At 43.8% G+C, this 27389-nt stretch overlaps 2 protein-coding genes across 10 annotated transcripts in view; one reads left to right on the forward strand and one right to left on the reverse strand.

The window, feature by feature from the left end:
• Window positions 1-23: 23 nt before the first annotated feature.
• Window positions 24-26883, reverse strand: MCM2 (minichromosome maintenance complex component 2). Of its 2 annotated transcripts, none has more exons than XM_056524862.1 (16): window positions 26650-26883; window positions 11519-11709; window positions 11247-11416; window positions 9237-9500; window positions 8811-9030; window positions 8501-8708; window positions 8269-8403; window positions 7931-8122; window positions 7747-7840; window positions 7173-7423; window positions 6901-7027; window positions 6696-6808; window positions 6209-6451; window positions 1489-1671; window positions 1175-1330; window positions 24-603 (listed from the first exon to the last, which is right to left on the reverse strand). In XM_056524862.1, exons 1-16 carry the CDS (start codon window positions 26800-26802, stop codon window positions 493-495), a joined length of 2811 nt encoding a protein of 936 aa, XP_056380837.1. In that variant the 5' UTR covers window positions 26803-26883; the 3' UTR covers window positions 24-492. The 2 variants fall into 2 exon arrangements, with proteins under 2 accessions (XP_056380837.1, XP_056380838.1); XM_056524863.1 differs by lacking the exon at window positions 26650-26883 and adding an exon at window positions 14929-15062 and having other exon boundaries at window positions 25-603.
• TPRA1 (transmembrane protein adipocyte associated 1) overlaps window positions 14961-27389 on the forward strand; it is a 53258-nt gene continuing 40829 nt past the window's right edge. For 2 of the 8 annotated variants that reach the window (XR_008844996.1, XM_056524865.1), the window contains exon 1: window positions 26853-26984. Coding sequence is in view for 1 of the 8 variants with exons in the window: in XM_056524865.1 (XP_056380840.1) it covers window positions 26910-26984 (75 nt within the window). In the remaining 7 variants the exon portion in view is untranslated. Of the gene's footprint in view, window positions 15085-26852; window positions 27035-27389 lie in introns of those variants that run through there. The other 6 variants (XM_056524870.1, XM_056524868.1, XM_056524867.1 and 3 more) reach the window with 6 other exon arrangements.

Consider the following 27389-nt stretch of genomic DNA (forward strand, 5'->3'; position numbering starts at 1 on the left):
AAAATAAGCAGACAATTAGCAAAGAAAACAATTAGCTTTTACTACAAAAAAAATTTTTTTTTTTTACAAGTTGCATTGGTTTCAAATATACAAAGTACTCTCGTAGAAGTAACCTTCTCAACATACAAACTGCTTGATGTCCAAGAAGCAACTTCAAATCAGAGATGGTTAAGGCTGTGCACTTGAAGGGGAACCACACTGAACAGATGGTGTAATATTCTACACTGCTCCAGACTCTATACACAGCAATAAAGCCAAGCCACAATTAAGGCTAGTAGTAAAAACTTGGTGCCATGTTTGACAGTGGACTTTAGGATGCAATATTACCATGGCACTGGAATTTCAGTCACTTCATTACAGAACCCAGAACCTGACTTCACGCCCTATGTACTGCACTTAGTCAATTTGGCCCAAAATCACGGCAAAAGATTTTCCCTCATGTGCTGACAAAAGGTCAATGCGTCCCGCGTCATATCATGAAGAGCATGAAGCTCAGAATTGCTGTATAATGAGTTTCTTCTTCACATCATGTGAGAATCTGTTCAACTTGAATAACTCGCTGTCGTAAAATGCTGACAGGTTGTGGATATTGATCTGTCGAGCCTAAAATGAAGAGAGATATTTAAAATGGGGATAAAGTAACAAGATCACACGTTGCTTCATTTAAAGTTTAAGCCCCTTTAAGATACGTTCGAGCTGTGTCCAGTTACCTTCTCTACAAGTACTGTATCCACAACAAGCAGTCAAATTTCTGCTGAACTCATGCTGTTCAACAGAGGAAGCAGAATTAAATGGGCAGCTTGTTTGTTTATCCAAAAACATGTTTTGTAAACATTTTTATTTATTCAGTGGATAATTAGATTGGAAAACCCATGTGTGTGTGATAAGGTGTCTAATTAAGAATACATAAGCCAGAAAAAATGCACAATAGTAAACCACACCAGAGACTGACAACACAGAAAATGGGGGAGATCTATCAACACCTGTGTAGAAAAAGTGGTGCAGTTGCCCATAGCAACCAGATTGCTCTTTTTTTTTTTAAAGACCTGAAAAATGAAAGCTATTAGATTGGTTGCTATGGGCATCTGTACCACTCTGAATCACCAACATATGTATAAAAGGAATCCCTATCATTTACAGGCACAGCATCTTGTGCAATTTTAGAGAGGCTTACCTTGTCTACAAGATCTTTCTCAGACACCTCTATTGTGTCTTGCTGTGCACCATATCTGTTCCTCTGGTAGGTCACTTGTTCCGCCACCAATTGTTTCAATATGAAGAGCAGAAGCTCATTATTGTCTCTTCTGAACGCCAGGTATCTGGCAAATGTCTGCAAGTGCATTAATCCATGTTACAGTTCTGAATATCTATAATAATTCAGTGTAATAAGTCAACCAAACCAATTTCTTTAGCTACAGACAAAAAGGCGGCCTAGTGGATGATTTATACTTATCTACAGGTGCTTAGTTATGAAGATTGTAAACATACCTTTCTCATGCTTCTCATAACACTGAATTTTTGTGTGTCAATGAAACTTTCCAGCATCACTCTTATGGCCATATTTACATCATCTTCAACCACATAATCCCTTAAATGCATTCGTGCATGTGCCTCTGCCATACGGATCATTGATTCAATGTGGCGTACTGTAATTGGTATACTGCCAGTTGCCTACAAGAGAGAAAGGTTAAATAAGAGAACAAATGTATTACCACAGTTCCACCTAGGGGAGAAATAGAATACAGAGTTAAAATCTCAGCCAAGTGATATTTAACCCCTTAAGGACCAATGACGTACCGGTACGTCATTGGTCCTGCTCTTCTGATATAACGCGGGGTTACACAGTAACCCCGCGTCATATCATGGCGGGCCCGGCGTCATAGTGAAGCCGGGACCCGCCTCTAATAGCGCGCAGCGCCGATCGCGGCGCCGCGCACTATTAACCCTTTAGCCGCGCGCTCAAAGCTGAGCCGCGCGGCTAAAAGTGAAAGTTCCCGGCTAGCTCAGTCGGGCTGTTCGGGATAGCCGCGGCTAATCGCGGCATCCCGAACAGCTGACAGGACAGCGGGAGGGCCCCTTCCTGCCTCCTCGCTGTCCGATCGCCGAATGACTGCTCAGTGCCTGAGATCCAGGCATGAGCAGTCATGCGGCAGAATCGTTGATCACTGGTTTCTTATGAGAAACCAGTGATCAACATAGAAGATCAGTGTGTGCAGTGTTATAGGTCCCTATGGGACCTATAACACTGCAAAAAAAAAAGTGAAAAAAAAAAGTGAATAAAGATCATTTAACTCCTCCCCTATTAAAAGTTTGAATCACCCCCCTTTTCCAATAAAAAAAAAAAACAGTGTAAATAAAAATAAAAACAAACATATGTGGTATCACCGCGTGCGGAAATGTCCGAATTATAAAAATATATCATTAATTAAACCGCTCGGTCAATGGCGTGCGCGCAAAAAAATTCCAAAGTCCAAAATAGTGCATTTTTGGTCACTTTTTATATCATTTAAAAATGAATAAAAAGTGATCAATAAGTCCTATCAATGCAAAAATGGTACCGTTAAAAACTTCAGATCACGGCGCAAAAAATGAGCCCTCATACCGCCCCATACACGGAAAAATAAAAAAGTTATAGGGGTCAGAAGATGACAATTTTAAACGTATTAATTTTCCTGCATGTAGTTATGATTTTTTCCAAAAGTCCGACAAAATCAAACCTATATAAGTAGGGTATCATTTTAATCGTATGGACCTACAGAATACATATCAGGTGTCATTTTTACCGAAAAATGTACTACGTAGAAACGGAAGCCCCCAAAAGTTACAAAACAGCGTTTTTTTTTCAATTTTGTCGCACAATGATTTTTTTTCCCGCTTCACCATAGATTTTTGGGCAAAATGACTGACGTCATTACAAAGTAGAATTGGTGGCGCAAAAAATAAGCCATCATATGGATTTTTAGGTGTAAATTTGAAAGAGTTATGATTTTTTAAAGGCAAGGAGCAAAAAACGAAAATGCAAAAACGGAAAAACCTCCGGTCCTTAAGGGGTTAATAGTCACAATGGTACAACAAAAAGTAGATTTTTATGGTTACCGTAAAATCTGAGGATCCATTGGGGGGGGGGGGGGGGAGAACACAAGCTGTGGGTACATGATGCTGCCACTAGGAGGCTTGACACTAGGTAACAAGAAAAGTCGGCCCCTCCCAGCAGCATATACCCACCCACAGGCACCTGAGCTAATCCGTTTTAGTCCCAGAACAGGAGAGGACCGGACCAATAAAGAAAAAACAGTAACTGTCCAAGGAAACCACAGGATAAAAATTGAAACCACCCTCGGACAGGTAACCACACCAGAACAAATGGGTGGGTGCTGTGTGCCCCAATGGATCCTCTGAGAAAGATTATACAGCAAGCATAAAAATCTACTTTTCTCGATCGGCTCCATTGGGGGACACAAACTGTGGGACGTACCAAAGCAGTCCCTGGGATGGGCAAAAAAAATAAATAAATAAAATTTAAGCAACTTAGGATGCAAAGGTATGTACCTGGTAAAACTTTGTAAACGTGTGTAAGGACAACCAGGTGGCCGCCTTACAAATTTGCAAGGCCGAAGCCCTGTTGTGGAGAGCCCAGGAGGCCGACAGAACGAGTGGAATGAGCTGAGACCCTGAAAGGAGGAGGAGTCTCCCCCTTGCAGCGGTAAGCTTGGAGACCTCTGCCAATGCCGCTGAGCTGAGTGTGCTGCCCTGTTGATTGACATGCGCCACAGCTGTGGAGTTGTCTGACTGGACACTTAACAGGACAGTCTTGGAGAAGACGCTCCCAATGGTGGAGGCAATGGTAAATTGTTCCGAGTTCCAGGATGTTGATGGGGAGAAGAGCTTCCCGGGAGGACCAAATGCCTTGGACCATCTGGTCCTTGACTCCTACCCAACCGCTGAGAATGGCAACCGTCAAGATGACCTGCCAGTGGAGGGGCAGAAAGGATCACCCCTGATGAAGAAGAGGGGCCCGAAGCCACCACAGGAGGGACTGGTGAGTCCTGGAACGAAGAATTATCATGTGATCGAGGAATAGTGGAGACTTGTCCCACCGGGACAGGAGAAATTTGAAGAGGGCGATAGGAACGGCTTTCATGGCCGCCACCATCCGACCCAGGACTTCCATGCAGAACCAAATGGAAACCGGAACAGGACGCCAGAGAATCCGAACTCTTGATAATAGAGCAAGGCGCTTGTCCAGCGGAAGCAAAATCCGGGCGGTCGCCATGTCGAAGTGGAGTGTTAGAAAGATTAGAGACTGGGTGGTAGTCCGGTCAGACTTGTCCCGATTCTGCTGGGTGGTCAAATGGGACAAGGTCTGAAGAGTGAGAGAGACTCTTGGTCTAATGCGAACCAAATGTCCCCGAAAAGGGACAAACACCCTCCCACCCAAGAAGAATCTTCAGGTGGGGGCGTCCCTTCAGGCAGAGGGAGGTTTACGGATGCCCGACTAGGCCGCGAAATGGCCAGAAATGGTTATCCGATATCCAGGAAGGACAGGTCTTGAAAGAAGGAGCCTTCTTATCCTGTGCGGGTGCCGGTCTGGTCGCCCTACTCGAGCCATAGGACGGGAAGGAGGTAGGACTTCCTTCGGGAGTCTGTATGGCAAGACTTATTCTGTGGTAATAAGGAGCTCTTACCTCCAGTAAGCCTCTGAGATAATCTCATCCAGGCGTTTCCCAAAAAGTAGAGACCCAGTAAAAGGAAGCTCCGTGAGAGATTTCTTGGAAGCAGCATCAGCGTCCCCAGGCCTTGAGCAGCCCAGACAGAAAGGGCTTTTGACATCCAAACAGAAGCAAAGGTAGGAAGTAAAGATGAACCTGCTGCTTCAATCCTCTTGTCTGCAGGGTCCTTAAAGGACGCTGCATCTGTCAAAGGCAGAGTAGTCACCTTTGACAGGCGGGAAAACCAGAGGATCCACGGTTGGTGGAGATTTCCATTTTGCAATGAGGCCCTGGGCAAAAGGAAACTGTGCCTGAACCTTCTTAGTCCCTTGAAAGTGATTGTCAGGAAGCTTCCATGCTGTTTCCGGTAAGGTGTCTAATTCAGCAGGAGAGCTGAAAACCTTAGGAGAGGGCCCGGAGCTGTGAAAGGTAACTTCTGGGGTGCGCAGTGGTGCAGGCAGGACTAGTGGGTTCCGCAGAACACGCAACACACTGATAGGAAGACAGTGACCAGCCCCCCCACCGCGCACGCTGAGAAGCCATAGTGCAAGGATCCCCGCCGAAATGACGGCCAGGAGTGGGCAGAGCTATGTGACATGAGAGGACCGCGGCCATTATGAAAGACCCCTGTGCTTCGGCAACTTCAACTGAAGTGCAGCCAGGGGAGAGAAAAAGCTGACGCCCCCGTGCGCAGGCAGCGCAGCCGACAGCTAACGGAATCCCTGGTGCTCCAGTCACCTCACGCATGGAGGTGGTCGAAGCAAAAGAATAATGCTGGTCACATGCACATAGCGCAGCACCGGACCAGTAGGGCTGTAAAAATGCCCCTGAATAATGTGAAACAAAGCCTACACCACTGATTATGTCCCCTCCATCAGAAGGGTAGAGCAGGAACTGCCCGCAGAATGAATAAAGAGCAGCGGGCCCAAAACAGGGGAGTGGCTACAGATGTTGAGAATCCAGATAAGAGGTGAAAATTCCCTCCCAGGAGGCCCCAAGGATAAGGGGCTCTGCAAGCAAGGACCAAGCCACACTCACCTAAGATGTCTTCAGCCAGCTATAGTCACCTGCATCACCTCAGGCTGAGACAGCAGGACGAGCAGGGAAGATAGGGGGGGAGGGGGGGGGGGGGATCTGGACCCAAGGTGCAACCCCAGGCGCTGGGGGGCAGGCATACTTTATGCCCTGTGACCCTTAGCCACATATGGGGGGACAGGTAGAACGCCATGCTCCTGAACCCTCACCAAGAGGAGAAGAGAACATAAAACAGGCCCTAACTATAAAATAAAAAAAAGACCAGGTCTGGAGAGGTCCAGACATGTGTCTGCCTGCCTCCTACTGACACTAAGCTAAAACGGATTAGCTCAGGTGCCTGTGGGAGGGGACGATTTTCTTGTCGCCTAGTGTCAAGCCTCCTAGTGGCAGCAGCATATACCCACGGTTTCTGTGTCCCCCAATGGAGCAGATTGAGAAAAAGCTATAAAAGACAAGGGGCTTACCATGGACTCTTTCCTAAGATCACTATACATCTTTGCCACTTTATCCTGATCCATCTGATTCAGCTTTGGGTGGACCTTTTCTTTGGCATATATGATGTATTTCTTTAGCACTTCTTGAGGCAATGGATCCACACCAAATGTATTGGGCAGAATGATTTGCTCCAAATCTCCATTAACAACATCTTTGTTGCTTGGATGATGCTTAATATGGCTACCGACCACAAACCTTGCCAGCATTTCATCCTGAAAGACAGAGAACCAGTGTTAACATTTCATAAACTTAGACAAGAGTGCAGTTTTGATGTAGCCTTCTCAAGCACATTTAGCATGGACAAATGCTCCCAGTACATAAGATTTACCCACAGGCTTTAATTGATAGAGGCCACAAGAAGGAACTGCACTATAACATGATGTGAATATGAATTCTCTTATATTGTTCAAAAATCATCCCATTTAATGGCTTTAGAGATCAAATATACAGTTTTACCTGAACAGGGTCGACTGTGTCTCTCACCACACACAGAATATCAAATCGAGACACAATGGGCTCAGTCAGATCCACATTCTCAGAAAATGTTAATGACGGGTCATAACGTCCTCCTACATAAAGAAAAAAATTAAAATATAAATATAATTCAAGGAACATTTGGTGCAGTGTTTTAAGAACAATAGATTTAAACAAGGGTTTTTACCAATTGGGTTAGCAGCAGCAATGATCGTGCAGCGAGCCTGTAAAGATGTGACAATGCCGGCCTTAGATATCGAAATACTCTGCTGCTCCATGGCTTCATGGATACTTGTTCTGTCTTGGTCATTCATCTGCAAATGAAACAATTACAAAATAGAGCAACCTGAAATACACCCAAATTCCTAAGGAATAGGTAAAAGCCAAACACTAAACCATAAACTACTCATTATACCATTTAAGTGATGAAATTGGCGATTATGCGCAGAAGCTACTGACCTTATCAAACTCATCAATCAGACATACTCCTCTGTCAGCCAAGACAAGAGCTCCTGCTTCTAGCGTCCATTCCCTGGTCACTGGATGGCGCTGGACATAGGCTGTCAAACCCACAGCTGATGCACCTTGGCCAGTTGTGAACACAGCTCTGCTTGAAACTTTTTCTACGTACTTAAGAAACTGAGATTTAGCTGTCCCTGGGTCACCACATAGCAAGACATTGATATCCCCACGGACTTTGTGCTTACCGCCTTAAAACAAAATAAATCAAACATCATGATGACTGCAGAAATCAGTTTCAGCATGCATATCTACAAGGACAGGGTGGGGTATGAACAGGGAAAATTATTTTCCTTCCCACAATGTTAATTTACTGGATTTCAAATGCTGCTTCTAAGTTCCAGTGTTGGGCCCCACTAAGTCCCATTTAAACCTAGTGCACACATATGCCTATAAGGGACCTGAAGTATGGCCCTTTAATAGCCATTACCAAGGAATAACTACACAGACTTGCCCTCAAACAGACTAACAATTGGTAGATTCCACCGATACTGGCCCTTTTTCATGTACACACCTGGGTTTTTCGGCTCTCCTCCAAACAAAGCAAGAGCAAGGCCTCTCTTGATGTCCTCATGTCCATAAATAGATGGAGCAATGCTAGCAAAAATCTAAAAAAAAAAAAATTACAATTCAGATGTTATCAATCTGTTCCAGAAGATCTGTTTCTTTTTACTTTTAACTAACTATTTATCAGTCACCTTTTCTCCAATTCGCTCATCTTTGGAAAGTGCCACAATGGCTTTAACATCCTCATCAGTCAATTCTCCTACAGCAACTTTGTCATCTTTCTTAGTGATGTGATTGGCAAGAATAACTGTGGCAAAAACTGGGAAACCATTGGCAGTGTTGAGGGAGCCATCATAGTTGTTGTGATAGACACCAGTGAGCTCCTTTAAAAAAAAAAAAAATTATCATTTCTCAAACGCAACTGCAAATAGTTAACAGTGACATCACCTTATTCTTCGATTTCATGGAGGTGCCACAAGATGACAGCATATAACACTGCCATAATTTTATAAGATGCCAATAAACTCACAATTTCATCCCCTGGTTTACAGCTGTCCACCAAATCCGCAAGAAGGATAGCCTCTTTGGAGCGAGGAAGCCTTCCAGCTGCCACTTTTCCTGGACTCTCCTGAATTGTGATACGCTGGTAGTTCTGGTACACAGTCTGTAAGAAGAGGTGAAAAGTGAAGCGACAGGAACCATCCATATTTGTGCAATATGTGCACAGCTGTGATGAGACAGTGTCACCAAAAAAGTCATACCTCTTCCATGTTGATTTCAAATGGTCCCAGCGACTGACACTCGGGACAGGATCCTGGCTTAACCTCTTGGTTCTGAGACTGAAAGAAAGGCCCCAAGACAAAGTTGCATTTGTTACAGTTGTATTTCACCATACTGAGCTGCGGCAGGACCCCTGTACAGCAGGTCACCACACCACTGGTACGGATCAGCTGATTCAGATGTAGCTGCCTAGAAGGAATTAAAAAAAAAAAAAAATTAACATTTGCATTCACAAACTTAGAACACCATGTTATTTCCTAACCCAAAAGAAGCACTTTAAACACGACTTACCTAAGAGATCGAAGCTCTTCTACTAGTGGTAGGTGAGAGATGCGGACATGGATTTCATGGGCAATGCGATCATACTTTGGGTACATAACCAAAACAACCTCTTTAGCAGCCTCATCGAAAATTTTTAACATCTCTGCAGGGGCTTCTGGCAAAAAGTATGCCAAAACATGCTCCCGGGCAGCCAGGTCTTCATAGTTCACCACCAAACTCTCCTTGTTGTCTAAAAGGACAAAATTACATAGATCACTAGAAGGTTACATTTTAAAAACACTTCTAATATGATAATTAAAAAATTGTGTTGGTCAACCACCATTCGGCTACACAGACATCATAAAGTGGATCTCTTCACACACTCCAGACCCCCTCTATTAGACATGACAAAGTTCAGCCCAAGAGACCTCTGAAATATTTAGCACAATTAACTACCTTTGCACATATCGCTAATCTTTTCTTTGAAGACATTGTGCCCATGCTCATCAACATGGGTCCTCAGAAAGTTTTTGAACCGATGGTAGATCTCCAGGCGTGTTGCAGCCATTGACACCCACTCTCTTACTGAGTGACCCTTCATATCTTCTAAGTTCTCAATGCTTTCAATCATCTCTTCATCTTCATCTGGGGCTCCTTCTGCAGCACGCTCAGCCAGTCTACGTTTACGTGCAGGGCGATCTTCATCCTCTTCATCACTATCTAATTACAGAGCAGAAAAAAAAATGGTTAACTGGCAACACATTTGACACGTAGGTAGCATTTTAATTAGAAAATTCCAATGTCTAAGATTAGTCTTCAACTAGGTTAGAAATCAACATTTGTTGGTCAGAGTAGGAACCCCCACAAATGCCGTAAGGTTGTGTTCACATGTTCAGGTTATTACACTTAGAGTACTCCGGTGCACACTTTTTTCATGTTATCCCGTCCGGGCTGCAAAATAAAAGAAAACACACTTTATCTTACCTGCCAACGAGCCCCCGGAGCTCCGGGGGCTCGTTGGCAGGTAAGATAAAGTGTGTTTTCTTTTATTTTGCAGCCCGGACGGGATAACACGAAAAAAGTGTGCACCGGGGTACTCCTTTAATACAAAGCTAGGAAAAAATCATAATGAACCTAGGTGCTTAACCAACATTATATAGAACCAACACTGCAACAAACCCAGAAATAATGTACAATTGGAAGCACACCAAGGATTGTCAATTAATGCTAAATATAACAATCTTTATTAGGAGCACATGATTGACATAGCAGAAAAAACAAAAATAACAGAAAAATTAATTAAAACCACTTAAAAAGGCCCATATCGGGCCACACCACACAGATGAGACATGGTGTATGTCTCATCCGGACCAGGGCTAAAAAAAAAATGTGTGGCTCACCTACCAAAATTGGAATGATCGCAGTGCACTATGCCCCCGTCTGACCTATATCACACAAGCTCACCGTAAAGTGACATGTGCAAAATGCACAGGATAGACCTGTATACAGAGGTGTCACAGTAAATATTAGAGAATGACATGCAGTATATCTGGTAATAAGGTTCCAAGCAGTCAATAAATATGAAAAAATAAATAAACTAGAGATACCAGCAAGAAATGAATAATTGAGGTCAGATAAGAGGCAAGGCCTGCACAAAGTGGGAGCAAATGTCACCCATATGCCTGGTCCGAAGAACCTCCACGCGTTCCGTCACTGAGTGGCTTCCTCAGGAGTGTCACTCAGTGACGGAACGCGTAGAGGTTCTTCGGACCAGGCATATGGGTGACATTTGCTCCCACTTTGTGCAGGCCTTGCCTCTTTTCTGACCTCAATTATTCATTTCTTGCTGGTATCTCTAGTTTATTTATTTTTCATATTTATTGACTGCTTGGCACCTTATTACCAGATATACCGCATGTCATTCTCTAATATTTACTGTGACACCTCTGTATACAGGTCTATCCTGTGTATTTTGCACATGTCACTTTACGATGAGCTTGTGTGATATAGGTCAGACGGGGGCATAGTGCACTGCAATCATTCCAATTTTGGTAGGTGAGCCACACATTTTTTTTTAGCCCTGGTCTGGATGAGACATACACCATGTCTCATCTGTGTGGTGTGGCCCGATATGGGCCTTTTTAAGTGGTTTTAATTCATTTTTCTGTGTCTGTTATTTTTGTTTTTTCTGCTTGTCAATCCTGTGCTCCTAATAAAGATTGTTATATTTAGCATTAATTGACAATCCTTGGTGTGCTTCCATTTGTACATTATTTCTGGGTTTGTTGCAACACAAAAGATAGGTGTCCCAACTATGTGATGCTAAAATAGGCGCAATCCGAATGCCCTGTTTTCTATTTCACTATAGACTTAGTTGCCAAGACCATTAACAACTGACTGCAAATATAACGATACAGAATACAACGCATTTTTCAGCAAAACCCTCAAAAGGTGGCCTAAACCTACCATAAAGTAGACCTCGTCGCATACGACCCATATCCCGGCCCATATCTCGGTCTCTCATTCTCATGGCCTGTTCAGCTGCATCTCTCTGACTGGCAGTGAGCTCTTCAACGTCTTCATCATCCAAGCCCTCAGCCTCATACACATCCAGCTCAGAAATTGGACGATAATCCCTGAAACCCATAGAAGATTACATTGATCACACTGAATTCATCTGACAGCTAGTCACATCGACAACTCAGAAGGTCACTTTAATAGTTGCTTGAATGCAGTACCTTTCCATGGCATCTCCAATCAGCTCCTCCCCATCTTCCTCCTCATCCACGGGAAGACCCTCATCCCCCAGTATGCCTTCAGACTCATCTTCAAAGGGAGGAAGATCTCGCCCAGGACTGGATGTGAGGGCATCTCCACGTCTGGACCCAGTTCGGGGGCTTGTGGCAATAGTGAATGATTCAGAGGAATCCTGCAATACAGTGATTAACTTTTATAATTTTTGAATAACTTCCCCTTCACGAGAGACTGAAGCTAAATACTAAATTTTAAGACATCACTCGTCATTCCATGATTCACCAGCCCTTATTACTGCATTACGTACATCATGGGGATGTTATAGTGTACCTATTGGTAGCTGCAGTGGTGGAAGCAATGAGACATCAATAGCTAAAAGGAACAGACAGAAGCCATTTGATTTCCCCCCCCCCCCCCCCCACACCACACCACCACCTCATGCCAGCACAGGGAATAGGGGACAAGAGAAGTGATGTGAAGGGGACTGCTAGTTTTGCTGCTAATTACATTTATGACCCATTAGATAAGGCAGCAATAAGTTGTTTAAGTAGTTTGTCAAAACAGGCTCACTGCTGCCTTATCTAATAAACAATAATACCATCTCCTCCTTCAAATCGCTGGGTTGCAAACAGCTGTAAAAAAAAAAAAATTACAATCCTTTATCACCCATTTGCTTACTGTTCTGTTTTTTTTGTTTGTTTGTTTTTTTGACGGGGAAAAGACATTGCATGCAGTACTTTTTCTCCCATCAAATAATAACGTAATAGAAACGGATATTTTAAATTTTGAAGTCTATGGATGAGCCTTTAATATCATTCGTTTGCACCCGGTTCGTAATATCCGTTTTTGAACTGTTATTACTTCTGAGCATGCCCAGAAGTGACATCAGCAGACTCCTGCAGTGCTAAGGGACTACTACTACTCCCATCATGGAACAGACTTGTTTCCATGTTGGGAGTAGTAGTTCCCCTGTAGGCTGGGGAGGCTACATTAGTTTGTACTACTACTACCGAGGGGCCACTCCGGCAGGGTTTTTAAACTTATAGTGTGCATAATTACCATATAATCATATTCCCCCCATGTATATTTGTTAAAAGGATTCCCCTGCTGCCAGGTCATCTTATAACGCTATCACAGTGGGGACATATCAGTCCATTTCCCGCTGCTCATCGCCGTACCGGACATAAGCAGCAGGGAATAAAGAGACCTGTCCCCTTGTGCGCTGTTATTGCGCTTCATTCACCACCGCCAGTTCCCGACATGTTCCCGCTGCTGCCCTGCTCCAAGCGCAATCAGAGCGCACAAGGGGGACAGGTCCCTCCATTCTCCGCTGCTCATCTGTCAGGTACGGAGATGAGCAGCGGGAAATGGACTGACATGTCCCCACTGTGGCAGTGATAGCGCTATAATATGACCAGGCAGCAGGGGAATCATTTATAAATATATACATTAGGGGGGAAAAAATTATTATACGGTAATTGTGCACACTTAGGGAGATTTATCAAAACCTAAATGTCCGATCTATCAAAATATAATGTTAATGATCCCCGTATGGTGAACGACGTAAATGTAAAAAATAAAAAAGTCCAAAAATGCAGCTTTTTTTGTCACATTTTATTCCCAAAAAATTAAAAAATTATCTAAAAGTTTTATATATGCAAATGTGGCATCAAAAAAAAGTACCGATGACGGCGCAAAAAATTAGCCCTCATACCGCCCTATATACCGAAAAATGAAAAAGTTATAGGTTGTCAAAATAGGGCAATTTTAGATTACTGATTTGGTACAAAAAGTTTTACATTTTTTTCTGCGGTATAAAAATATAAAAGTATCTAGCCATGGGTATCATTTTAATCATATTGACCCACAGAATAAAGAACATTCATTTCTACCAGAAAGTTTACAGTGTGAAAACCAAACCCTCCAAAATGAGCAAAATAGTGGTTTTCATTTAAATTTCATCCCTTAAAAAAATATATTTTTGGGTTCACCGTACATTTTATGGTAAAATGAAAGGTTTCATTACAAAGTACAATTGGTCAGGCAAAAAACAAGCCCTTATATGGGTCTGTAGATGGAAATATAAAAAAGTTATGGATTTTAGAAGGCGAGGAGGAAAAAAAAAACGAAACCGCTAATAAATTTGTCATAAGGTGAAAATGGGCTTGGTCCTTAACCCCTTAAGGCCCAAGACCATTTTCACCTTAAGGACCAGGACAATTTTATTTTTGCGTTTTCGTTTTTTCCTCCTCGTCTTCTAAAATCCATAACTCCTATATTTCCATCTACAGACCTATATAAGGGCTTGTTTTTTGCAATGAAACCTCTCATTTTACCATAAAATGTTCGGCAAACCCCCCCCCACAAATTTTTTTTAGGGATGAAATTTTAATGAAAACCACAATTTTGCACATTCTGGAGGGTTTTGTTTTCACACCGTACACTTTACGGTAAAAATGAGGTGTGTTCTTTATTCTGTGGGTCAATACAATTCAAATGATACCCCATGGCTAGATACTTTTATACCACAAAAAAATAAAAACACCCTATTTTGACTGGGGGCAGTTCGACTAGCTTTTTTATTTTTTTTTATTAACAAAGATCTTGCTCTGCCAGGGGTGTCTTCTTGTTTTGTGACTTTTCACAGTAGTATTACAGCAAAATCAGTGCAGGTCCACATAGATGACAGTCATACTGATATAATAATGTGTAGATCAGAGCCTGATGACCCCTAAAATCTGTAAGACTCAAATGCAGCAAATACACTCCAAGGGGGAGATTTATCAAAGCCTGTGTAGAGGAAGAGTGGTGCAGTTGCCCATAGCAACCAGATAGCTTCTTTAATTTTTAAAAAGGCTTCTGAAAAAGCAAGCTGATTGGTTGCTATGGGCAACTGCACCATTCTTCCTCTACACAGGCTTTGATAAATCTCCCCCCAAGTGTGCTGGGAGTTATAGTTCTACAACAGCTACAGAATAAGTGTTCAGACCAAGGCGTAGATCAGTGTTTTCTAGCCAGCATGCTTCCAGCTGTTGTAAAACTACAACTCCCAGCATGCCCGGACAGCCTTTGCCTGTCCAGGCATGCTGGGAGTTGTAGTTTTACAACAGCTGGAGGCACCCTGGTTGAGAAACACTGCCCTAGATATACCAGGGAAACCCATTATGACTAACAGTACACGAGGCTTCACCATTAGAACAGCTGCTTCCATATAGTACAACAGGACAGAAGGCACCGACAAGTATGATGGGAGTAGTAGTACTGAATTAGGACTCCTATCTTTACTCCACTTAATAGTAATGTACAGACTAAAACATATATCTTATACTTTTGCCTCACTTCCAGCCCCGTCTCTCACACCACACAGAAGACTACCAGTTAACCCCCTGCTCACCGCCATGACGATGCTACAGCCGGAGACTCCAAACACGCAGTAATGTCTTTCTCCTTCCAGCGGTTTGGCGCGAAAATACCACGTGACTGACTCAAGCCCGCGAAATTCTGTTCGTTTGCATAAACCCCGCCCACTGCAATACTAATATGGATAAAAGTAGGCGGTGTGGAAGAGGGATAATGTAATTAGTGGAAGCTATGGTTGTGGGCGGAGTCTTATAGTCTTCGGTTATTACTAAGGGCAGCTCAACGAGCAGGAAGTCCTCGCTGTTTTCTTCTCCGTATTAACCCCTTAAGTACACAGACCATTTCTTTTTGGCAAAACCTGTGTAAAAGAAGTGTGGTGCGGTTGCCCAAAACTGCCAATCAGATCGCTTCTTTCATATTTCACAGATTTTTTTTTTATATATATACTTGAAAGAAGCAATCTGATTGGTTGCTATGGGCAACTGCTCCACTCTTCCTTTACACAGGTTTTGAAAACTCCCCCCCCCCATAACTCTTTTATTTTTTTCAACCACAGACCCACATGAGGCTTGTTTTTTGCTTGACCAATTGTACTTTGTAACAACATCTTTCATTTTAACATTATTAAATATATGGCGAAACAAAAAAAAAATGGAAAAGAAAACTGCAAATTTGCAACTTTTGGAGTGTTTTGTTTTATGCTGTACACTTTATGGTAAAACTGACAGGTTCTCTTTATTCTGTGGGTCAATACGAATAAAATGATATAAAAAAAAAAAGTAAATATTTTAACCCCACCAGGACTGAAGGAGTACTTGTATGCCCTCAGTGTTTCCATTCCCTGCCAGCAACCAGGAGGAAATCGTTCAGCAGGCATCCCATGCCAATGCCTGGGGGGCCCCTGAGAACCCCCTCTCGGTTTTAGGTCCGGTGGGAAAACCGCATACGGGACAAAATTGAGCCAACCGGAGTCAGCGCTTCACTCCAGTCGGCTCATTGAAATGCATTACATACGGCAGGAATACGGGAGTGCCCGGTGTTATCTCCCCCCAGCCGTATGCGGTCCCGTATTGCATAAAACGTAATGTGAACCTAGCCTAACTCAGTGTTTCTGCACCAGAGTTCCTTCAGCTGTTGCAAAACTACAACTCCCAGAATGCACTGACAAATCGTGCATGCTGGGAGCTGTAGTTATGCAACAGCTGAGGGGACACTGGTGCGGAAACACTGAGTTAGTCTGTTAGCTAATTCAGTGTTTCCCAACCAGTGTGCCTCCAGCTGCTGCATAACTACAACTCCCAGCATGCGCGGTCTGTCAGTGCACGTTTGGAGTTGTAGTATTATAATAATTGGAGGTTTCCCCCCCATGTACAGGGTAGATTCACAGGGGCAAGGGTTTATAGCGAGTTTCCCGCTGCAAGTTTAAACTGTGGCAAATTTTCCAACACAGCTCAAACTCCCAGCGGAAAAACTCGCTGTGAACCCACGCCCGTGTGAATCTACCCTAAAAACACTACACTACACCTACATGAAATAAAGGGTAAATCACTACATATATACACACCTTACACTGTTACACACACCCCGAATAAAAATGAAAAACATCTTGTACGGCACTGTTTCCAAAATGGAGCCTCCAGCTCTTACAAAACTCCCAGCATTGCCGGATAGCCATTAACTGTTATTTTTTTGCGTTCATGTCAGAACCGCTGTAAAATCAGCCACCCCTGTGCAAATCACCAATTTAGGCCTTAAATGTACATAGTGCGCTCTCACTCCTGAGCCTTGTTGTGCGCCCGCAGAGCATTTTACGCCCACATATGGGGTATTTCCACATATGTTACAAATTTTGGGGGTCCTTTTTTCCTTTAACCGCTTTTGAAAATAAAAAGTATGGGGCAACACCAGCATGTTAGTGATTTATTTTTTATTTTTTTTACACTAACAGGCTGGTGTAGCCCCAACTTTTACTTTTCATAAGTGGTTAAAGGAGAAAAAGCCCCCCAAGATTTGTAGTACAATTTCTCCCGAGTACGGAAATACCCCATATGTGGCCCTAAACTGTTTCCTTGAAATACAACAGGGCTCTGAAGTGAGAGAGCGCCACTATTTTGGAAACGACACCCCTCAAGGAACATAACAAGGGGTACAGTGAGCCTTAACACCCCACAGGTGTTTGACGACTTTTCGTTAAAGTTGGATGTGTAAATGATTTTTTTTTTTTCACTAAAATGCTAGTTTTCCCCCAAATTTAACATTTTTACAAGGGGTAATAGGAGAAAATGCCCCCCAAAATTTGTAACCCCATTTCTTCTGAGTATGGAAATACCCCATGTGTGGATGTCAATTGCTCTGCTGGAGCACTACAATGCTCAGAAGAGAAGGAGTCACATTTTTTGGAAAGCAAATTTAGCTGAAATGGTTTTTGGGGGGCATGTCGCATTTAGGAAGCCTCCATGGTGCCAGAACAGCAAAAAAAAAAAAAAAAAGAAAACACATGGCATACTATTTTGGAAACTACACCCCTCAAGGAACGTAACAAGGGGTACAGTGAGCCTTAACACCTCACAGGTGTTTGACGACTTTTTGTTAAAGGACATGTCCGGTGCTCACTTTTCTTATTGTATCCGTTCCAGGGTGCACTGCAAAAAAAAAAAGTAAATAAGCTTTCTCTTGCCTGCCTACGCTCCCCCGGTGCTCCGGTACAGGCATTTGGTCCCCAGGCTGTATTCTTCTTACTTCCTGTTAGCCCGGCACATCACACGAAGCTTCAGCCTATCACTGGCCGAGGCGGGACATCGCTGCGGCCGGTGATAGGCTGAAGCTCCGTGTGACGTGCCGGGCTAACAGGAAGTAAAGAAGAATACAGCCCGGGGACCGAACACCTGTACCGGAGTACCGGGGGAGCATAGGCTGGTAAGAGAAAGTTTGTTTTCTTTTATTTTGCATCCCGGAACGGATACAATAAGAAAAGTAAGCACCGGACATCTCCTTTAAAGCTGGAAGTGTAAATGAAAAAAAAAAAATTCACTAAAATGCTGGTTTTCCCCCAAATTTAAAATTTTTACAAAGGCTAATAGGAGAAAATGACCCCCAAAATTTGTAACCCCATTTCTTTTGAGCATGGAAATACCCCATGTGTGGACGTCAAGTGCTCTGCTGGCGCACTACAATGCTCAGAAGAGGAGGAGCGCCAGTGCGCTTTTGGAGAGAGAATTTGTTTGGAATGGAAGTCAGGGGCCATGTGCGTTTACAAAGCCCCTCATGGTGCCAGAACCGTGGACCCCCCCACATGTGTACCCATTTTGGAAACTACACCCCTCATAGAATGTAATAAGGGGTGCAGTGAGTATTTACACCCCACTGGCGTTTGACAGATCTTTGGAACAGTGGGCTGTGAAAATGAAAAATTTAATTTTTCATTTTCACAGACCACTGTTCCAAAAAGACACCTGTCAGACACCTGTGGGGCGTAAATGCTCACTGTACCCCTTATTACATTCTGTGAGGGGTGTAGTTTCCAAAATGGGGTCACATGTGGGGGGGGGGTCCATTGTTCTGGCACTATGGAGGATTTGTAAACACACGTGGCCTTCAATTCCAAAATTTTTTCTCTTCAAAAGCCCAATAGTGCGCCTTCTCTTCTTAGCATTGTAGTTCGCCAGCAGAGCACTTTACATCCACATATGGGGTATGTTCTTACTCAGAAGAAATGGGGTTACAAATTTTGGGGGTCTTTTTTCCTATTTTCCCTTGTGAAAATGAAAAATTTAGGGTAACACCAGCATTTTAGTGAAACATTTTTTTTTTCATTTTCCCATCCAACTTTAATGAAAATTCCTCAAACACCTGTGGGGTGTTAAGGCTCACTATACCCCTTGATACATTCCTTGAGGGGTGTAGTTTCCAAAATGGGGTCACATGTGTTTTTTTTTTTTTTGCGTTTCTGTCAGAACTGCTGTAAAATCAGCCAACCCTGTGCAAATCACCAATTTAGGCCTCAAATGTACATAGTACACTCTCACTCCTGAGCCTTGTTGTGCACCCGCAGAGCCTTTTACGCCCACATATGGAGTATTTCCGTACTCAGGAGAAATTGCGTTACAAATTTTGGGGGTCTTTTTTCCTTTTACCGCTTTTGAAAATAAAAAGTATGGGGCAACACCAGCATGTTAGTGACATTTTTTTTTTACACTAACAGGCTGGTGTAGCCCCAACTTTTACTTTTCATAAGGGGTTAAAGGAGAAAAAGCCCCCCAAGATTTGTAGTACAATTTCTCCCAAGTACGAAAATACCCCATATGTGGCCCTAAACTGTTTCCTTGAAATACGAGAGGGCTCTGAAGTGAGAGAGTGCCATGAGCATATGAGGACTAAATTAGGGATTGCACAGGGGGGACATAGGGGTATTCTATGCTAGTGATTCCCAAACAGGGTGCCTCCAGCTGTTGCTAAACTCCCAGCATGCCTGGACAGTCAGTAGCTGTCCAGAAATGCTGGGAGTTGTTGTTTTGCAACAGCTGGAGGCTCCATTTTGGAAACACTGTTGTACGATACGTTTTTCATTTTTATTGGAGGGGTGGACAGTGTAAGGGGGTGTAACTACAACTCCCAGCATCCTGAGACAGCTGTTTGCTGTTTGGGCATGCTGGGATTTGAAGTTTTGCTACATTTAGAGGGCTACAGTTTAGAGACCACTGCACAGTGATCTCCAAACTGTGGCCCTCCAGATGTTGCAAAACTACAACTCCCAGCATGCCCAGACAACAAACTGCTGTGTGGGTATGCTAGGAGTTGTAGTGTTGCAAGATCTAGAGGGCCACAGTTTAGAGACCACTGTACAGTGATCTCAAAACTGTAGCCCTCCAGCTGTTGCAAAACTGCAAATCCCAGCATGCCCAAACAGCAAACAGCTGTCTGGGAATGCTGGGAGTTGTAGTTTTGCAACATCTGGAGGGCTACAGTTTAGAGACCACTGTATAGTGGACTCCAAACTGTAGCCCTCCAGATGTTGCTAGGTAACTCACTGGCTTCCGTAGGATCACTGTCCTCTGCTGCCGCCGATCACCGCCGCTGATCGCCGCCGCCGATGGGTGAGTGGACTTCGGCGCCATCCCCGTCGGTTTCCCCGTTCTGCCCAGCCTACTGTGGGTGGGCAGAACGGGGGAACCAAAAGTTAACCCCCCCGTCCCCAATCTGCTATTGGTCATTAAGAAGCGACGACCCCTACCACCTCACTCCTATCCCTTCAGGGGGATCGTGGGTGTCTTGGACAACCCCGATCCCCCTCATTTTCCGGGTCACCGGAGACGCGTATGAACAGTAATCGCCGCAAATCGCCGTTGTGAATTCACCGGCGATTACCGACATGGGGGGTCTGATGACCCCCCTGGGCATTTGCGTGGGGTGCCTGCTGATCGATATCAGCAGTCACCCCGGTCCGTACAGGTACGCCCTTGTACCTTAAGTACCAGGGTGTCAGGGCGTACCTGTACACCCTGGGTCCTTAACTGGTTAAATGGAGATGCAACTTTTTTTCTTCATAATTAGCGACTATCGCATTTGACAAATACATGACTGCAAAGTAAAAAAAATAAATAAAAATTACTACGTGAGCAGATTTGAGAAATGTTGAGCTTGATAAATCTCCTTCATAAAGGATGAGAATTTTAACAGCAAGTAAATAGCAAAGCATCTTATAATAACATAAGGAACAATATATTAAAAGTTTAGTTTGGAGACAGGAACTCTTTAAGGGGGGGGGGCAGTTTTTATAATGCGGTCCCTTATGGGGGATTTCTAACATAAAGACCCTCAAATTTACTTTAAAATTTAACCGGTCACTGAAAAATTCAGATTTTGAAATTTTTGTGAAAAATTAGAAAATTTCTGCTATACTTTGAAGCCCTCTAATGTCTTCAAAAAGTAAAAACATGTCAATGTTATGATGCCAATATAAAGTAAACATATTGTATATGTGAATCAATATACAATTTATTTGGCAAGTCTATTTTCCAAGCAAAGAGTTTCAAACTTAGAAAATGCTAAATTTTCTAATTTTTCCTGAAATTTTAGAATTTTTCACCAAGAAATTATGTAAGTATCGATGACAATTTACCACTATCTAAAAGTAGAATTTATCACGAAAAAACTATCTCGGAATCAAATTCATAAGTAAAAACTTTATTAATGCATAAAGTGACAGTGGTCAGATTTGAAAAAAATGCTCTGGTCCTTAACCCCTTCCCGCTATTGGACGTATGCATACGTCCAGGCGAATTACACGTTTGCGCAAATGGACGTATGCATACGTCCAAGCGATCTCCTGCTCTGCCGCGGGCAGCGCAGGAGATCGCGGGTGGGACTCAGCTGTCAATCACAGCCGGAGTCCCACCGCAGCTGCCGGGGCCGCGATCGCGCCGGTCCCGGCAGCATTAACCCCATAGATGCCGTGATCAGTTCTGATCACGGCATCTATGGTGTTTGCAGGGGGAGCGCTCTCCCCCTGCCCATCAACGGCGGCTCCGCGATAAAATAAGGGGGATCGAGGGTGTCCAAGACACCCTCGATCCCCCTTGAAGAGATAGGAGTGAGGTGGCAGGGTTGCCACCCCTCCTATCCCTGCTATTGATCGGCCGAGCGACCGACCAATAGCAGACTGGGGGCGGGGGGGTTAAAGTTCGGTTCCCCTCCGCTATGCCCACCCATCGGTGTCCGGGCACAGCGGGGGGAACCGTGTAGTAGCGGCGGCAGCGGCGGTCACTTACCCGGCAGCGGCTGTGATCACGGCGGCGGTGGAGGTGAGTATGACGCCGCGTGTCCGGGAGTCTGTTGCCTAGCAACATCTGCAGGGCGACAGTTTAGAGAGTGGTCTCTAAACTGTCGCCCTCCAGATGTTGCAAAACTACAACTTCCACCATGCCTTGACAGCTGTTTGCTGTGTTGGCATGCTGGGAGTTGTAGTTTTGCAAGATTTAGAGGGGTTCAGGCTGGAGATCACTGACAGTGGTTTCTAAACTGTAGCCCTCCAGATATTACAAAACTACAACTCCCAGCATGCCCACACAGCAGTTTGCTGTCTTAGCATGCTGAGATTTGTAGTTTTGCAACATCTGGAGGGCCACAGTTTAGAGACCACTGTCAGTGATCTCCAGCCTGAACCCCTCTAAATCTTGCAAAACTACAACTCCCAGCATTCAGGAACAGCAAATGGCTGTCTCGGCATGCTGGGAGTTGTACTTGCGTGCCTCCAGCTGTTGCATAACTACATCTCCCAGCATTCCCTTTGGCAATCAGTACATGCTGAGAGTTGTAGTTCTGCAACAGCTGGAGGCACACTGGTTGGGAAATACCGGGTTAGGTAATAGGTTCTATTACCTAACTCAGCATTTTCCAACCAGTGTGCCTCCAGCTGTTGCAAAACTACAACTCCCAGCATGCACGTTCTGTCAGTGCATGCTGGGAGTTGCAGTTTTGCCCCCCCCCCCCTCCCATGTGAATGTACAGGTTACATTCATACTGGCGGCGGATTACAGTGAGTTCCCTGCTTCAAGTTTGAGCTGCAGCAGCCGCAGCTCAAACTCCTAGCGGGAGACTCAGTGTAATCTGCCGTCAGTGTGAATGTAACCTAAAAACACTACACTAACATAAAATAAAGAGTAAAACACTACATATACACACGTACACTGCCCCCCCCTTCCCCCCCAATAAAAATGAAAAACGTATCCTACAGCAGTGTTTCCAAAACGGAGCCTCCAGCTGTTGCAAAACAAAAACTCCCAGCATTTCCGGACAGCCATTGACTGTCCAAGCATGCTGGGAGTTTAGCAACAGCTGGAGGCACCCTGTTTGAGAATCACTGGTGTAGAATACCCCTATGTCCACCCCTATGCAAATCCCTAATTTAGGCCTCAAATGCGCATGGCGCTCTCTCACTTTGGAGCCCTGTCGTATTTCAAGGCAACAGTTTAGGGCCACATATGGAGTATTGCCGTACTCGGGAGAAATTGCCTAACAAATTTTGGGGGGCTTTTTCTCCTTTTACCCCTTATGAAAAGGTAAAGTTGGGGTCTACACCAGCATGTTAGTGTAAAAAAAAAACATTTTTGTACACTAACATACTGGTGTTGCCCCATACTTTAAAATTTCACAAGCGGTAAAAGAAAAAAAGCCTCCAAAATTTGTAGCACAATTTCTCCTGAGGACGGAGATACCCCATATGTGGGCGCAAAGTGTTCTGGGGACGCACAACAAGGCTCAGAAGGGAGAGTGCACCATGTAAATTTGAGGTCTAAATTGGTGATTTACACAGGGGTGGCTGATTTTACAGCGGTTCTGACATAAGTGCAAAACAATAAATACCCACATGTGACCCCATTTTGGAAACTACACCCCTCACGGAATGTAACAAGGAGTACAGTGAGCATTTACACCCCACAGGTGTCTGACAGATCTTTGAAACAGGGGTCTGTGAAAATGAAAAATAAAATTTTTAATTTGCACAGCCCACTGTTCCAAAGATCCGTCAAATGCCAGTGGGGTGTAAATTCTCCCTGCACCCCTTATTACCTTCCGTGAGGGGTGTAGTTTTAAAAATGGGGTCACATGTGGGGGGGTCCACTGTTCTGGCACCACGGGGGGGCTTTGGAAATGCACACGGCCAAATTCTCTTTCCAAAAGCTCATTGATGCTCCTTCTCTTCTGAGCATTGTAGTTCGCCCCCAGTGCACTTCACGTCCACTTATTGGGTATTTCCATACTCAGAAGAGATGGGGTTACAAATTTTGGGGGGTATTTTCTGCTATTATCCCTTGTAAAAATGTAAAATTTGGGGGAAAACAAACATTTTAGTGTAAAAAAACTAATTTTTTTTTTTACATATGCAAAAGTCGTGAAACACCTGTGGGGTATTAAGGTTCACTTTACCCCTTGTTACGTTCCCCAAGGGGTCTAGTTTCCAAAATGGTATGCCATGTGTTTTTTTTTTCTGTCCTGGCACCATAGGTGCTTCCTAAATGCCAAATGTGACTCCTTCTCTTCTGAGACCTGTAGTGCGCCAGCAGAGCACTTTTCATCCTCATATTGGGTGTTTTCTAAATCGGGAGAAATTGGGCTTCAAATTTTGGGGGGTAGTTTCTGCTATTACCTTTTTTTAAAATGTAAAATTTTTGCTAAACCAAGCATTTTTGGTAAAAAAAATAATTTTTTTTACATATGCAAAAGTCGTGAAACACCTGTGGGGTATTAAGGTTCACTTTATCCCTTGTTACGTTCCTCAAGGAGTCTTGTTTCCAAAATGGTATGCCATGTCGTTTTTTTTGCTGTCCTGGCACCATAGGGGCTTCCTAAATGCGACATGCCCCCCGAGCAAAATTTGCTCTCAAAAAGCCAAATATGACTCCTTCTCTTCTGAGCATTGTAGTTCGCCCGTAATGCACTTCAGGTCAACTTATGGGGTACCTCCATACTCAGAAGAGATGGGGTTACAAATTTTGGGGGGTATTTTCTGCTATTAACCCTTGCAAAAATGTGAAATTTGGGGGGAAACACACATTTTAGTGAAATTATTATTATTTTTTTTACATATGCAAAAGTCATGAAACACCTGTGGGGTATTAAGGCTCACTTAATTCCTTGTTACTTTCCTCAAGGGGTCTAGTTTCCAAAATGGTATGCCATGTTTTTTTTTTTTGCTGTTTTGGCACCATAGGGGCTTCCTAAATGCAACATGCCCCCAAAAAACCATTTCAGAAAAATGTACTCTCCAAAATCCCCTTGTCGCTCCTTCGCTTCTGAGCCCTCTACTGCGCCCGCCAAACAATTTACATAGACATATGAGGTATGTGCTTACTCGAGAGAAATTGGGCTACAAATTCAAGTATTTTATCCTTTATCCTTTTACCCCTTGTAAAAATTCAAAAATTGGGTCTACAAGAACATGCAAGTGTAAAAAATGAAGATTTTGAATTTTCTCCTTCACTTTGCTGCTTTTCCTGTGAAACACCTAAAGGGTTAAAACACTTACTGAATGTCATTTTGAATACTTTGGGGGGTGCAGTTTTTGTAATGGGGTCATTTATGGGGTATTTCTAATATGAAGACCCTTCAAATCCACTTCAAACCTGAACTGGTCCATGAAAAATAGCGAGTTTGAAAATTTTGTGAAAAATTGTAAAATTGCTGCTGAACTTTGAAGCCCTCTGGTGTCTTCCAAAAGTAAACACTTGTCAATTTTATGATGAAAATATAAAGTGGACATATTGTATATGTGAATCCAAAAAAAAAAATATTTGGAATATACATTTTCCTTACAAGCAGAGAGCTTCAAAGTTAGAAAAATGCTAAATTTTCAATTTTTTCATAAAATTTTGGGATTTTTCACCAAGAAAGGATGCAAGTTACCACAAAAATTTACCACTATATTAAAGTAGAATATGTCACGAAAAAACAATCTCGGAATCAGATTGATAAGTAAAAGCATTCCAGAGTTATTAATGTTTAAAGTGACAGTGGTCAGATGTGCAAAAAAGGGCTGCGTCCTAGAGGTGAAAATGGGCTGTGTCCTTAAGGGGTTAAATGGGCACTCTCATTAAACAAATTTTTGCTATTGCACTCCGTATGGAAAATAAAAAATATTTCTAATATACTTTGTTTAAAAAATATAAAGTTTTCTATGTTTTATTTGTGCTTAAAAAAGCTCAAGAGCACATTTTCCTCCTTCTTATGTACAGACTTTGGACCAAAGTCCAAACACAGCAAGTGCAGCCTAGAGTGCTGACAGGGGTGTGTCCAGCCTCATCCAATCATAGTTCCTCTCACACTTAACTGCCATATGCTGTTGGTTGGACACACTCTCCTCAGCACTCCAGGCTGCACTTCCTGTGTTTGGGCTTTGGTCCTAAGTCTGTGTATAAGATGGGGGAAAATGTGCTCTTGAGCTTTTTTTAAGCACAAATAGAAAACGTAATATGTTTTAAACAAAGTATATTAGAAATATTTTTTTATTTACCATAAGGAGTGCAATAGCAAAACATTTTTTAATGAAAACGTTAAATGGGCTTTGTCCTTAAAGGGGTACTCCGCTGCATACATCTTATCCCCTATCCAAAGGATACTCCACCGCTGGGGACCCCCGCAATCCAGAAGGCCAGCAGTTTGTGACGTCTAGTACAGAGCCGTCAAGCCTCTTCCCATAGACTTGAATGGAGGGGGCGTGGCGGCCTGCATCGCCAGTCATCTGGCATGGAGCGGAGTGTCACTGTCATTTGAAAAGAATTTTGACAAGTCATCCAGACATGTCAAAAGTTTAGATTGTACCTGGTCTTGTACCTAGTAAAGTGCGCAGCAGTTCAATTCACTCTGCAGCCAGCGGCTGCTTCTGACTCATTCACTCCATAGACTATAGCAGTGAATGAGTCAAATTTGACTGACAGCCGGAGAGAGTGAAGAGGGTGCCGCCACGCACTTCATTGGCTTATAACTAAGGACTGAGACCTGGTGCAACCTAAACTTTTGACATTAATGGACAACATGTCAAATGGTTTTTTCAAATGACAGTAACACTTTAACACAAACCTTTTCTACATTTAAAAAGGCTGGGTTCACATCAGCGTTCTTTATTTCCGTTCCTCAGATCTGTTAAGGAGTAGGAGAAACTTAAAGGAAAACTGTCAGCATTCTTCCCCCCCCCCCCCCCCGCACTAACCAGCAGTACTGGCAGGTAGTGTGGGGGGACGCTGATCAGTTTGATGCTTACCGTGTCCCGATCCGCCGCGCTGTTCGGCCCTAATCTTCTATTTTCGGGATATGCTAATGAGGTGCTAACTGGCACCGGCCGGGCTAACTGGCACTCTGACGTCAGGGCCGCAGCGCCGCCCAGGTCATCAATATTCCTCCCCTCTCTCTTCATTACAGAGCGGGGAGAAGAGGGAGAGGCGGAGGGAGGGGAGGAATATTGATGAGCTGGGCAGCGCTGTGGCAGGCGGCACTGACGTCAGAGTGGCAGTTAGCCGGTCGATGCCAGTTAGCACCTCATTAGCATATCCCGAAAATAGAAGATTACGGCAAAACGGCGCGGCGGATCCGGGCACGGTAAACATCAAACTGATCAGCGTCCCCAGCACTACCAGCAAGTAACGCTGGTTAGTATGGGGGGAGAATGCTGACAGTTTTCCTTTAAATAAATGGATCCCAGCAAAGGAGCACCGATTGGACGGCACGGACGGCAGGGAAGAGACTTTCCTCCCTCCCTACAGCCAATCAGGACATTGTGATCTCCCTGTGATGGTCCCAATCAGCTCCGCTGAGTAGCTGGGAATAGATTTTCGCATTTCTAGATGCCGTAATCAACTTTGATCTAAAGGGTTAGTGCCAGGCATTGGCCTGATCGGTGAGGTCTGGCATTAGCCACGTGTCCTGGCTGCTGATAGCAGTCCGGACCATGCTAGTGTGATGCGAGCTCAGCTCCTGCGCTTGCTTCATACCCCTGCCATGCCG

The sequence above is a fragment of the Hyla sarda genome, chromosome 6, assembly GCF_029499605.1.
Source record: "Hyla sarda isolate aHylSar1 chromosome 6, aHylSar1.hap1, whole genome shotgun sequence".
Classification (NCBI taxonomy): domain Eukaryota; kingdom Metazoa; phylum Chordata; class Amphibia; order Anura; family Hylidae; genus Hyla; species Hyla sarda.